The sequence below is a fragment of the Panthera uncia genome, chromosome B1, assembly GCF_023721935.1.
Source record: "Panthera uncia isolate 11264 chromosome B1, Puncia_PCG_1.0, whole genome shotgun sequence".
NCBI lineage: Eukaryota > Metazoa > Chordata > Mammalia > Carnivora > Felidae > Panthera > Panthera uncia.
In genome coordinates, this window is record NC_064811.1 from 34,319,360 (window position 1) to 34,334,163 (window position 14,804).

Genomic DNA, 14,804 nt, shown 5'->3' on the forward strand with positions numbered 1-14,804 from the left:
TCGTGGCCCCGTGCTTACATCCCTTTTCTTCCCTTACCGATTGCAGCGTCCGAGGCGCGTGTGCGAATCTCCCCATGGCAGAAACGGCCCCGAACGGCCCCCAAGGGGCGGGCGCAGTGGTAAGTGAGCGAGCAGGGTCTTCTGGGTTGGTTTATAGGACTTAGAAGGAGCAGGAAGTGTTGCTCAGTTCCGAGGCGTTTCAGCTCATCGCTTAAAGGGCCTGGGCTTAGTGAGTGAGGTGGGGGTAGCGTAGAGAGAAGAGATCTTGAGCGAAGATGTGGAGGAAGCTACAGGTTTTCTGTTGGTAGCGACAGTGGGCTGGCCTGGAGCAGGTGACCCTCACCTGTATGCCAAGGAAATTGGGCCGCCTTGCCTCTTCCCCCCTCTCGGTCTCTAATTGTCCTAGGTTCCAAGGTTGAAGATGCCACCTGAGGTGGTGCCGTGACACAGGCCTCATTCTGCACAGGCGTGCTGGGAGAGAACGTCTCTCTGCCCGTTTTATGCCATTATATGGAAATTACGCAGTGAGGGGGGAGGGGTCTTTTTCTTTTCGTCATTTTATCCGTACCTTTTTTTTTTTTTTTTAACGAAGAGAGATCTTAGGCTTCTGTAAATGTTTTATTCTTAGCATGCAGATCTGCTTAATAGTTATTTGTATTGCTCTCTAATTTTAAACACTATGAATGTGTGAATTGAGCTTGTCTCTTTTTCCTTTTTAAACATTTTGCAACATTTCCACTTATATACACAAATTTTCTTTTTTCTTGATTTTGCTGAGCCGTTTAAGAATTAGTTGCATACACAATGATGGCCAATTCATACATACTTAAGTATTCTTTTACATGACCACGGTGCAGCCGTTGTGGCAATATTTGCAGTTAAATTTGAGAAATTTAACACTGATCCATGTTGTTACCTTATTTAAAATCCATATTCAGATTTCCTCAGTTGTGTGTTAAAGTGTTTTCCTCCTCATCCAGGATTCAATCTAAAAGCATGCATTGCTTTTACTGGCCTTTAGTCACTTTTAGCCCAGAATAGTTCCCTTGCCTTCTTCCTCTTGCCATTTTTGACTTTCAAGAGTCCAGACTTGTTCTGCAGAATGCTTCTCAAATTGAACTTGTCTGGTTTTTTTTCCCCCTGGTCACTAGATTCAAGTTGAACATTCTGGCACGATTGTTGTTACATAAGTGATCGTCTGCCTTTTTCAGTGCACTATATATATCAAGAAGCATTTTATGTTGATTTATTCCATCATTGCAGATACTAAGTTTGATTATTTGGTTCAAGTGGTATCCACCAGATTCTCCACTGTAAAAATACTTTTTTTTCTTTTGTAGTTGAAAACTATTCTGTGGCATGATACTTTGAGACTGCGTGAATAGTTTTTCCACCTAAGTAGATTTGTTGACTATAACATGGTTAGATTGTTGCCTCTTAAAGTATAAACCAATACTTTTTTAAACCTTTTTTATTGTGTACTAAAATAGAGATATGTATTCAAAATGAAAGAGACCAGTGATTTATTACAGAATAAACACCCTAAACAGTTTTATTTTTTTTTAAGATTTTATTTTATTTATTTATTTATTTTTATTTTATTTTCTTTTAATGTTTATTTATTTTTGAGACAGAGAGAGACAGAGCATGAACAGGGGAGGGTCAGAGAGAGAGAGGGAGACACAGAATCGGAAGCAGGCCCCAGGCTCCAAGCTGTCAGCACAGAGCCCGACGCGGGGCCCGAACTCACGGACCATGAGATCATGACCTGAGCCGAAGTCGGACGCTCAACCAACTGAGCCACCCAGGTGCCCCTAAAGATTTTATTTTTAAGCAATCTCTGTACTCAACAAGGGGCTTGAATCCACAACCTGGAGATCAAGAGTCGCATGCCCCATTGACTGAGCCAGGTGCCCCTAAACAAATAGATTTTATTTTTTTATTAAAAAATTTTTTTTGTTAATGTTTGTTTATTTTTGAGAGAGACAGGGACAGAGGTAGGCTGTAGAATCCGAGGTAGGCTCCAGGCTCTGAGCTGTCAGCACAGAGCCCGATGCGGGGCTTGAACTCATGAACTGTGAGGTCATGACCTGAGCCGAAGTTGGACACCCAACCGACTGAGCCACCCAGGCGCCCCTAGATTTTATTTTATTATTTTTTTAAGGATTTTTTTTTTTTTTTTTAAATTTTTGAGACAGAGACAGAGCATGAACGGGGGAGGGTCAGAGAGAGGGAGACACAGAATCTGAAACAGGCTCCAGGCTCTGAGCTGTCAGCACAGAGCCCGACGCGGGGCTCGAACTCACGGACCACGAGATCATGACCTGAGCCGAAGTCGGCCGCTTAACCGACTGAGCCACCCAGGCGCCCCATGCCCCTAGATTTTAAAGAACATGTTGTAAAATTAAGTTTCAGTCTGAATATTTGTGGAGAAACTGAGTACAGTAAGCTATAGATTCGTTCTTCCACTTGGCTACTTGTGATCATTTAAATTTAGAGGAGTCACAATGTAGTAGGTTTGGTTAGAATAAAACAGACATCTTTCTTTTCTTGTTTATTTCTTTCCATCTCTCCCTCTTTTTCTGTCTTCCCTCTTTCTTTCGTAGGCTCCACACTCAACGTGGGGCTGGAACTCATGACCCTGAGATCAAGAGTCAGACACTACCGACTGAGCCAGCCAGGTGCCCCAAAACAGGGATTTTTCTGAAATTACCTGCATATTGTTATAAAGACATGCAGTAAAACATCTTTGGATTTTAAAATGTACTTGCATTTTTTTCAAAAGCTTTTTATATAGTATTTCAAAAGATAATTAAGTTAGATTGCTTAGAGTAGTGTTTTTAGACTCCACATTAAGATTCATAAATGAATTGTGAAATCAGCATAGTGGAAACACTAAGTATTTCTTAAACATTAAATAGAATACAAAATACCAAAAGCCGTCACACATAGGAAGGATGATGTTTTGTGAAGCTTCTGTTTACTTGTATATCTGTGTATGTTTGTGTCGAACCTTGATGTAAAAATTAACATAGATTCTATCAAAAAATGTAAAAGCCACTTAAGAATTTGAATACAAGACACATTTTTAATGAGAAATCAGATTTTAAGTTATCCCATTAGTGATAATGGATACATCTTTGGCAAATGCAGCAAGGGCAAAGAAAGATGGAGAAAAAATGGAGAATAAAGTGGTATATGGGAGTTTAATCTAGGGCCATTGAAACTAGGGTAAGATGTATGGGGCGGTTTCCAGGGGATGAAGAAAGTCATAAAATTGGAGAGGCAGGTGCTATTTAACATTTGACAGCCACATTTTGGACAGAGTGTCTCAGGCCCTTCTTTATACATAAGCAAATTATCCACAGGCCAGTAAGTTCAGTAGTGAGTGACTATTACCATGGTTTTACATTTCTCCTTTTGCAAGGTTCATTTAATTCAAAGTGGCTTTATGTAATGCCTTTTTACTCAAATCTTAAACCTACCTATTTGAATTTGAGATTTTTCTAAGAACAGATACTAAGGTTCTCTTGAGAGCAATTAGTTCTTATTTAGCATTCTTTTAAAAGATGAAGCCAGTATTACAAGTGTTGAAGGAATACAGACAATTGTAGTTAAATTTCAGTTCAAAGGTTTCTTAACTAGTCTGTATTTTTTAAAAATATCAATTATTTTTTTTTCTATTTAAGTACTTTGGTGCTTTCTGCATCAAAGCCATAAGGTGTTTGGATGTGTTACGGAGCATATATGTGAAATAGCTGCCTTAAGAGTTTTCATTTTGATTTTAAATAATTGCTACAGGGCTGTTAAGACATTTTGAATAGGCATAAAACTGTGTAATCTTCATTCTTAGATAATTTGCAGGTTTAGTTCACTACAATATTTTTCTTTTTAAATTTAGCAATTCATGATGACCAATAAACTGGACACGGCCATGTGGCTTTCTCGATTGTTCACAGTTTACTGCTCTGCCTTGTTTGTTCTGCCACTTCTTGGGTATGTATTACACAGATTTCTGCCTTTGATACTCAGTTCAGTCGGTTTTTATGGACTACCTTTTATGTGGAAGACTTGTTAAACTGCAAGAGTTTCAAGGACAAATAAAATGCAGGTCTCCTTTAGGCACTGATAACCCAGTAGTAGTACCAACTGAAGGAATATTTTATATCGTGTGCTTTGTGAAAGTTGACATCAAGTTGAAAATCAGAAAGAAAATGGATGTGTGGGGATGAGAGGAGTTCATATTTTTTGCCTATTTGACACTTAATAGGAGGAACGCCTGCTGTATAAAATTCAGTTGGGTATGTATATGAAGTGATGCTTCTGAGAAGGTATAGTGGGTTCAAGTAATTTTTTTCTATTGACATGGAAGAGATTTAGGTGTTGTGCAATGATGATGCAATCCACAAAGGAGGAAGAGACATGGTAGTTGTTAAGTCTCATGATAACCTCTCCTCTGGTAATTTGCAGGTTGCACGAAGCTGCAAGCTTTTACCAGCGTGCTTTACTGGCAAATGCTCTTACTAGTGCCCTGAGACTGCACCAGAGATTACCGCATTTCCAGTTAAGCAGAGCATTCCTGGCCCAGGCTTTATTGGAAGACAGCTGCCACTACCTGCTGTACTCACTCATCTTTGTCAATTCCTACCCGGTTACAAGTATCCTTTTTGTGCTTTTTTGATGAGGAAATCGCGTATGAAGCATATAGACGATTCTGATTATTTTTTGCAGTAGGGAAGGTTCGGCAGTAAGGGGTTCCATGAAGCCTGGGTTGGTTGGTTTGTTGGCACTTAACTTGAATGAAGATACATTTAGTGTAAGAATATCTGACTCTAAAATGTAAAGTCTAAATTTGAAGAGCTGGTGTGGGGATTTTAAATTTTGTGTCTTTGTTCCTGCCTCTTGTAAGCCTCTCTGTTGACAATGGATATTGTGAAGTTCAGATTAAAAGCATAGGACTGTGGAGGACTTATTTTAATATTTAAGGTTTTTTTATTTGATTCAATCTTCTTTGGGAAAGTGCCCATATATCTTGCTGTAAAAAAGAATCCTCGGCTCTTTCAATTCCATGTGAGCTAGAAACAAATGGAAATTCATTAAGAAATAACTTATATAAGAGAGAATTGGATAATTAATAAATACAATAAAAATACTAGTATTTACTGTGGATAGAGGAGAAAATAAGGACACATGGATAATCTTTGGAGCTAATGAGGATTAAAGAACTCATTTGGAATTGTATGTTTATACATTTCAAAAGTGTGTTGGGTGACAAGTGGTTTTCTAAAAACATGGGGGAGGGTTGGGGAGGAGGACTTTAGTATGTTTGAGAAGCACTGGATCAAACGGCCTTCAGTAGGTTTCTTTACCATAGGACCTTTGATCTACTAATGTTCATTGTGAGGTGAAAGAATTGGGGGAAGGGCAGAGAGGGGGGGAGAGAGAGAGAGAGGGAGGGAGGGAGGGAGGGAGGGAGGGAGGGAGAGAGAATCCTAAGTACACTCCATGCTGTTACCACGGAGTCCAGTGCAGGACTTGGACACATGAACTGTGAGATCATGAACTAAGCTGAAATCGAGTCAGATGCTTAACTTACTGAGCCATCCAGGTGCCCCAATACTAATCTGAGTTTAAAAAAAAATTTTTTTTTTCAATGTTTATGTATTTTTGAGAGACAGAGGTGGGTAGGGGAGGGGCAGAGAAAGAGGGAGACAAAGAATCCAAAGCAGGCTCCAGGCTCTGAGCTGTCAGCACAGATAGCTCCTGAACCCCGAGATCATGGCCTGAGCTGAAGTCAGACGTTTAACCGACTGAGCCACCCAGGCACCCCAATACTAATCTGATTCTTAAAAGTAGTTGGGTATTATGTTAGTAAATAAAGATGAGCCCAAAGTCATATTACAAAGTTGTGTTCTGATCTTTGCATTTACATGGGTGATGCTGTCCTTGATGTCTAGCCATGATAGGTACTTAGGGTTTAAACTTGTAGACTTTTCACCCTTTTTATTTTCTGAATAGTTTAAAAGTTACATTGAAAGCTAAGATTATGAATCTCTTCTAAGGATTTGTGAATTATAGAATGTTAGAAGTAAAAACTTGTTAGAAATCTGTAGCTTTGAGGCACCTGGGTGGCTCGGTTGAGCATCTGACTCTTGATTTTGGCTCAAGTCATGATCCCAGGGTTGTGGGACGGAGCCCGTGTTGGGCTCTGCACTGGGCGTGGAGTCTGCTTAAGATTCTCTCTCTCCCCCTGACCCCTGCCCCGCTCACATGCACTGCCTGTTTCTCTCTTAAAATAAAAAATAAAATCTGTAGCTTTGATGACACTTGACCTAGGAAATGAAGTTAGTGTCAGAGCCATGATTAAAACCCACATGTCTTGACTCTCTTCAGGGTTCTGTTTTCATTACTTGCATTGCTTCTGCAGAATCAGGCTTTAAGTTAGGATATGTGTCAGAGTTTAAATTTAAGAAGCAACAAGATTTTGCAATGGCCTTAGAGAAGAGAGTTGTAGCTTTCATCAGTTCCAAAATGATCTATGATTGATTAAAAAGTATAAAGCTATATTGGGGCGCCTGGGTGGCTCAGTCTGTTAAGCCTCCGACTTTAGCTCAGGTCACGATCTCGCAGTCCGTGAGTTTGAGTCCCCCATCAGGCTCTGGGCTGATGGCTCAGAGCCTGGAGCCTGCTTCCGATTCTGTGTCTCCCTCTCTTTCTGCCCCTCCCCCGTTCATGCTCTGTCTCTCTCTGTCTCAAAAATAAATAAACGTTAAAAAAAAAAATTTAAAAAAAAGTATAAAGCTATATATACATGATCTCTACTGAGGAAATTGGCATTTTACTTCTTGTGTGTGTTGGGGAAGAATTGGTTAGGATGTTAATTTGGAGAACTACTAGATGAGAGGTAGGATTTTTGTAAACCTTGGGTATATCACTGTCATCTTTGCCAATTGGAAATTAGGGACCTTTGGATCTAATGAGTTACACTTATAATGAATGAATTTGGTACTCTTTGTGTTACAGTAATCACAATTTCCCATCACACCAAGCTTTCAGTTAATGTAGAAAAATATAATGGTTCATTTCCTAGAAACTGGAAATAATTTTTTTAAATAAGGGTAATTTAAAAATTTTTTTGATTTTTTTTTTTTTTTTTTTTTAAAGTAAACTACCCCCAACGTGGGACTTGAACTCATGACCCTGAGATCAAGTCACATGCTGTACTGACTAAGCCAGTCAGGCATCCCAGAAACTGCAGATACTTTTAGGCTGAGTGTTTTTGCCCTTCATGATGGATGAACAGTCTCTGTCATTTTAGGAAAATACTTGACAGTGTTTTTGCTCTCGTTTTTCTTGACCTGGCAGAAATTGGGTAATAAATAGGATCTTTTGAGCGATTTTCATTTTTCAAAAAGCTGAATGAAAGTTGTATATTTATCCATGACATAAAGCCAAACAATTGAATTCAAATATGTTTGTAATTAAACTGATGAGACTTTGAACTAACTGTACACAACCCCAAATACACACTTTTTATTCAGTACAGGTTGAGAACACATGGCTGTATAAGCTTCATAGGTACGGTATCTTGAAATAATAGGGATCTTGTAGGAAAGAGATAATGGGGATCTTATAGGAAAGAGATAATGCAGGATCTTTAGTTGAGGAAAATTGGTAAGTCCTTTTTTAAAGTTTTATTTTTCATTTTTATTTTACGTGAATTCTACCCCCAACCTGGGGTTCAAACTTAGCGCCCCGAGATCAAGTTGCATGTTGTACAGACTGAGCCAGCCAGGCACCCCTGTGGAAGTACATTTTAAACTGTTCCCCACACTCTTTCCTAAGCAGTTGTGATGAGGAAAGCAGTACAAAGACTGTCTTCGAATTTGAAGGCAAATTCTTTTGTCCAGGATGGCCTTTGTGGAGTTAAAAGCTGTCATATTTAAGGCTTTGAGGTGGCCTAGATTTCAGTTTAATTGTTTACAATATTTTATTATCTAATAGAAAAGGAAACTTTTATCACTTTAAGTTTTTTCATAAAAAAACTGAGCTTTAGAAACTGAAATTGTTTGCAGATTAAAAGCTTCATTTGGTTGCAAAGTGTATCAGTAAAACAAAAGCCACCACTGAAGTCATTTTTGCAGATGCCATTTCAGATCTATATTGGGCATAATACCAAAGTACTTAATAAACATTAAATTTTTTCCTTAATTGTTTTCTTCAGTGAGTATTTTTCCTGTGTTGCTATTCTCCTTGCTTCATGCTGCCACATATACGAAAAAGGTCCTTGATGTAAGTACAGCTGTGGTGTTTTTTTGACTTCTGGATTGCAGACTGTTGGTTGGCATGAATTTGAGTTCTAAGACATTTTGGCATTTGTCATAAAAGTTTCCTCCATTCCCTACAAACTTGTAAATTATTAGTGATTTGAAAGTTTTAAGTTTGAAATTTTGTGTTTAAGTTTCACAAAATGCATTTTGTAGATAAAGGATTGTATTGCAGATTACCCCCTAGCTTCCAGAGGAATTTCTGAAGTTTGAAATAGACCTTTTTGTTTAAAAAAAAAAAAAAAAAATCTATCTTTTAGGTTTGGTAAGTTGTCAGAGATCTCCTCCTCTGTCATTGTTTAATTTTAACATACCAGGTAAGTACAGTGTATTGAATTTCTTTTATGTTAATATTCAGAACTAAAATATTCCTAAAATATTTTCTTATTCCTGGATTGGAACATTAAGCCCAAGTTAAGTGTGCCAGGCAGATTGACTGCATATGCACTGACATTTGAATTAAAATATACAAATGTTTGCCCTGTGTTGACAGTTTTCTTTTTTTTCTTTTAAAAAAATTTTTTTAATGTTTTTTATTTGTTATTTTTGAGAGAGAGAGAGACAGTGTGAGGGGCAGAAAAAGAGGGAGACACGGGATCTGAACCAGGCTCCAGGCTCTGAGCTGTCAGCACAGAGCCCGACGTGGGGCTTGATGAATTGTGAGATCATGACCTGAGCCGAAGTCGGACACTTAACTGACTGAGCCACTCCAGGCGTCCCAGCTGTCTTCTTTATTCCTGTAGTTCTTTGGTCATAGTGTTAATTGGGCTCTGTAATTTCTACCTTTATTTAGCTAAGGAGTCACAAATACCTTAACTGTATTACTAAGCAGTCAGATTTTGTTAGACTGGTTAGATAGAAATAACCACCATTTTTGTGTGTGTGCAATAATCTAGTCTTTTTTACAAAAAATAAGGCATGAAAATGACTTACTACTAAAGTTGTCTTTGTAATTTTTCAAATACACAAAATACAGCAATGCAGGAAAATACACTAACTTTTACCTTATTTTGCAAACTTTCATATTACCATTTCCAAAATAATTTTCTTTTAGTTGTTTTGCCTGTTGGCTATACTGTGTATCTGAAGAAAGAAAATAACTGAATAATCAAAAATGCTGTGAGGGGTGCATGGGTGACTAGGCTGGTTGAGCATCTGACTTCGGCTCAGGTTATGATCTTGCGGTTTGTGGGTTTGAGTCTCGCATCGGGTTCTGTTCTGACAGCTCAGAAGCTGTGAGCCTGCTTCAGATTCTGGGTATCCTCTCTTTCTCTGCCCTTCCCCTGCTCACGCTCTGTGTGTGTGTCTCTCTCTCTCTCAAAAATAAACATTAAAAAAATTTTTTTTACATAAAAAAATGCTTCATTATTTCTAATGTTTGTTTTCTTATGTTTTAGGCGAAGGGTTCAAATAGTTTACCTTTGCTGAGATCTATCTTGGATAAACTAAGCGCTAATCAACAGAATATTCTGAAATTCATTGCTTGTAATGAAATATTCTTGATGCCTGCTACAGTTTTTATGCTTTTTAGGTAAGAATAAAAATACATTGGTTTTGGGAGGCAGATGACTAAGTGATCATAATAAATATAATAACTCAAATTTTATCCTGCTTAAATCTGTTCAAGATTAATATTAGCAGCCATTTTTCTCATTTTATTATAGAGAATCTTGAGACATGGTAAACTTAGGAACTTGTCTTATTGTTCCTTGTGATTTACCACTTAACACTTGGAAAATGAATTTAAGAACCACTGTCTTTGAAAGAGTCTTGGGAAGCCTAGATTAGTGCATTCTGCCATTATTTAGATAATTTTTCTTCTAGAAAGATTGCAGAAAAATTAGTCTGGTAGTAATAGTAGCCTAATGTCACTTCCGTGTTTTGTTTGTATTTTAATTATACAAGTAATGCATGAATAAAGAAAGTTGTCCTGTTAAAAATTAGAAGATCAGACTGATATTGACCCTTCCTATCAAGATTCTTGCATTTAAGTTTTAAAACTACATTTCTGGGGAGATGGGTGGGGGAATGGGTAAAGTAGATGGGAATTGAGGAGTGCACTTGTGATGAGCACTGGCTAATCACAATAATAAATAAATAATGAATGAATGAATGAATGAATGGGAGGATAAGTTTGGATGACATAAACTTTGGTTACCAAGTCAAAAGTTTTTCTCTGTCTCTGTTATGTGTTTTTCTTTGTTGTGGAAAAAAGTGACTAGTTTCAAAGCCAAATTGGGAAAAAAAAATAATTTGAATTAGGGAAAAAATGAAACTACATTTCTGCCTGGATTGTTGCTTTTTCAATTTTTAGTTTCTCTAGTAGCAGGACATTATAGATAAATGCTAAAATATCATTTGACTATGAATCCTTGTTGCAGTTCTGTACTCTCCTTCTGGTATGTGTATATGCATGTAGTACTTTTAAATGTTTCTACAGATACATAGAAAATGCATATTATGGGTGTGGGGTTTAGTTTTTATTTTACACCAGAAGTGCCATAATGCCTCATTTGTCTGCATCTTGCTTTTTTCGTGACCTATTTATGTTGATGGATACAGTTCTGGTTTGTTCCATTTAATGGCTTTGTAGTGTTTGGTCATATTAATAAACTGCATTTTATTACCTGTTTCCCCTATTAATGGGGAAACATTTGTTTCCAAATACTTGCTTTTCCAGATATTGATGCAGTAAACTTACTTTTTTTTTTTTTTAATTTTTATTTATTTAAGTAATCTCTACCCCCAACATGGGGCTCAAATTGATGATGCTGAGATCAAGAGTCACATGCTCCTACAACTGAGACAGCCAGGCGCCTCTCTTTTTTACTGTTCTACTTATACTTTTGTGCCAGTGTTTTCTCTAAACCAGAAATGATTTTGTTGAGGCTGCACTAAGTGCATTTTATATTTATTAGACCATGCCAGATTGTCATCTAAGATGTCTGTATTATGTCTTCCATAATCTTACTAATTTGAAAAAACTTACTTTTGTTTATGAGATACTTCATTTTAGTGTTCATTGCCTTTAACTAACTAGTGAGATTTTTGCATGTCTGTTTTTTTTAGCAATCTATAAGCTAGAAACAAAGTTTTACAGGTTTCTTCATAAATACATCTGTTCTTTTAAGTAATGTTTTTCTCTGGAAACTCCAGGATCCCACATGTTGCTCAGGTTATAGGGTCACAAGCTAGGATAATATAATCTAAGTAAAGTCTGGAATAGCACAGGGGAAGACTTCTTATTCATTGTTGGGGATTTGGACTCTAATTGATATAATCATTAACTTAGCCTTTGAGCATTGATTTTGCACATATAAAAAACTTAAATTTTAGGGGTGCCTGGGTGGCTCAGTTAGTTAAGTTTCTGACTCTTGATTTCGGCTCAGGTCATCATGATCTCATGGTTTGTGAGATCAAGCCCAGTGTCAGCACAGAGCATGCTTGGGATTCTCTCTCTTCTCTCTGTCTGCCCTGCCTCGTGCTTGCACATGTGCATGCCCTTTCTGTCTCTCAAAGTAAATAAATAAAGTTGGGGCGCCTGGGTGGCTCAGTCAGTTAAGCATCTGACTTCAGTTCAGGTCATGATCTCGTGGTCCATGGGTTCGAGCCCCGCGTCGGGCTCTGTGCTGAGAGCTCAGAGCCTGGAACCTGCTTAGGATTCTGCATCTCCTTCTCTCTCTGCCCCTCCTCCATTTGCATTGTCTCTCTCTCTTTCTCAAAAGTAAATAAACATTTAAAAAAAATTTTTTTTAAATAAACTTAAATTTTTAACAACACTTAAATTTTAAAACAAAATGATTTTAATTTTTAAGATTGTAAAAGAGATGAGAATTTACGAGAAATATTAGAGGAATCACTTTGTTTTTCTTAAAAATTAAAGTAGGTTATACGGTTTTATTCAGTCACTAGTAGGGAAAGCTAGTGATGCTCTAAGTATGTCACTTGCATTTAACACAAACTATAAAATTAAAAATAATTTAAAATCATTATTCCTTAGATGACCCCTTCATGATATAAGCACAATCTAAATATTAGAAGGCTTCATTAAGTTGCTTTTTTCACAGTATTGCTTCAAACTTTGTATTTAAAAATGAATGTAAAAAGTCTGTGTTTACCTCATGTACACAAATATGCGTGTAAAGAAAGATAAAAGGAAGGTCCTTGTAGCTTTATTAATTTGTTAGTAGAGAGTTTGTTACATTGTAGTAATGCGTAAGATGAACTGCTTGAATCTGTAAAAAGAATGAGGTAAATTTATGTGTTATGAAAGGGGATGGTCTCCAAGATATAATAAGTTAAAAGTTTGTTAAGAATTGTGTAGGGTGTCCCCCTTTTTATATTTTGGGGTGTGTGTATTTAAGGGCATATGTATGTTTTTTTCTGCTTCACTTTCTTCATCTTTAAAATGGGAATGATAATGTCACTTCCATATTACAGTAAAGTGGATTCAGTGAATTGTAAACTGAGCACTGTATTAGTGTTGGCATTATACACACTTGTGCATGGAAATTTCTGGAAGGATGTTTTAGAGACTGAGCTGTAACTGAGGAAGAAGCTAACTTGGATGATGGAACATTTGTTTTTCATTGAATTTTCTGTATTTTTTATAGTATGTGTTTATTTCAATTTGAAGAGTTAAAGATTTGTCACGGGATTTATTGGGGAAAATGGACGTAACACATTTAGTTTAGTGCTTAGTTTGTAATCACGTAAATTTGTACTATGAAAGTAATATCACAATTTAGAAGAAAAGACAAAAATTAACTTTAAAAAGCCACATTTAGCATCTTTAATGTATTTCCTCAAAGAAAGTTTTAAAATACCATTGTAATAATACGTATAGTTTTATACTCTGCAGTCTTCAAAGTTGCTGTATTGTTCTCGTAATCAAGATTTTAGGTAGTTGCATCCTAACTCCATCAAGTAAAGATGATATACTTAGCTTTGCTACCTAACTACCCACATTAGGTTGTTGATACATTTAATTTGTAGTTATTTGCAGTGAATGTCTTAATTCAGATAGTTTTTCCTGGGAAAAAAATTCTTGATTTAGAATTTCATAAATAAGTATATGGCTCTTGGGTATTGTAATTGTGCTTTTTAACCAAGAAAAATAGTTAGAATAGGCTATGTAAATTTACTAGAGACCTGTGTAATTACAGGTTTTTTTGTTTTGTTTTGTTTGTATAAAATGAACCACTTTTCATTTACTATGTTATAAAGTTTCACACTTTGATGATCAATTATTAGTGGTAATTATGGAAGCATACATTTTCTGGTTTAATAGCTTTTAAATTTTTTAAGAGTAATACATAAATACATGTTTGTAAAAATTTAAACAATAACATTTTATTTTTTACCAATCATTTACATTCTTGTATTTCCTTTTTTTTTTTTTTTTTTTTTTTTAAAGTAAGCTCTGTGCCCAACCTGGGGCTTGAACTCACACCTTCAAGATCAAGAGTTGTATCCTCTACTGACTGAGCTAGCCAGGCGCCATTCTTTTATTTCCTTTTTAAGAATAACTTTGATTTAGACATGATAGATATTATCTTGACCATTTAATGAATGAAGACACATTCCTCAATTAAATTGCCTTTAAGTTTTGAAAGTATATATATGAACTGATAATGTATATTTCTTACCCTTGTATTTGTTTATTTCAGTGGTCAAGGGAGTTTGCTCCAGCCTTTTATCTACTATAGATTTCTTACTCTTCGGTATTCCTCTCGAAGAAATCCATATTGTCGGTAAGCTGGTGATTAGTTTAAATGTTTTATTTGTTGAGAGTACTGTGAAATATAGTATGTATAACTTTTAAGAGTTATTTAGCTTTTATGTTTAGAAGCAAGTGTTATTTTGGTAAATTTAAGTTCCAGGCCTTAGTAGGGTTGGTAAGTAGACCGGATTTACCTTGACCTCCACTAAAATAGTATTCAAGTTTAAGGAATTTGAAGATGTTTAAGACATGAGTCCCAGTCTCAAGGAACTTTCCTAATTGAAGAAGCAAAAGCATGCATCAGATAATAAGGAAACGATAGTTCAGGATACAGTGTTCACAAACCATTATGATGAATTGTTACGCTTGCTTTGTCATATCAATAGTATAGTCCAAGGTAAGGAGAAATCAATGAGCCAGAAGATAAAACAGCCCATCAGAGTTTCACAAAACAGAGATTTTAATGTGTTAAAGAAGAATTAAAACCTTTGAATAGTCATAATAGGTAAACGCATTTTAGGTAGGAAGAGAGTAAGAGCACAAGTTCAGAGACAAGAAAGAACAAGCCATGTTTAAGGGGCATTGAATAGAACTGTTGGACTATAATGGAGATTCTGAATGGTGAGTGGTTGCAGCTAAGATTAAAAAGGTATAAAAAAAAAAAAAAAAAGGGAGGGGTGCCCAGGTGGCTCGGTTGGGTGAGCGTCCGACTTCGGCTCAGGTCATGATTTGCAGCTCATGGGTTCGAGCCCCGC

The 14,804-nt window shown here is 36.6% G+C and overlaps 1 protein-coding gene across 2 annotated transcripts in view; it reads left to right on the forward strand.

Annotated features, from left to right (window-relative positions):
* The first annotated feature begins 46 nt into the window (after positions 1–46).
* The window catches only part of TMEM33 (transmembrane protein 33), a 28,799-nt gene continuing 14,041 nt past the window's right edge, over positions 47–14,804 (forward strand). For both annotated transcript variants that reach the window (XM_049631976.1, XM_049631977.1), the window contains exons 1-6: positions 47–119; positions 3,902–3,996; positions 4,471–4,658; positions 8,225–8,292; positions 9,725–9,858; positions 13,997–14,080. In XM_049631976.1, coding sequence (XP_049487933.1) covers positions 75–119; positions 3,902–3,996; positions 4,471–4,658; positions 8,225–8,292; positions 9,725–9,858; positions 13,997–14,080 — 614 coding nt within the window. In that variant the 5' untranslated portion in view covers positions 47–74. The remainder of the gene's footprint in view (positions 120–3,901; positions 3,997–4,470; positions 4,659–8,224; positions 8,293–9,724; positions 9,859–13,996; positions 14,081–14,804) is intronic.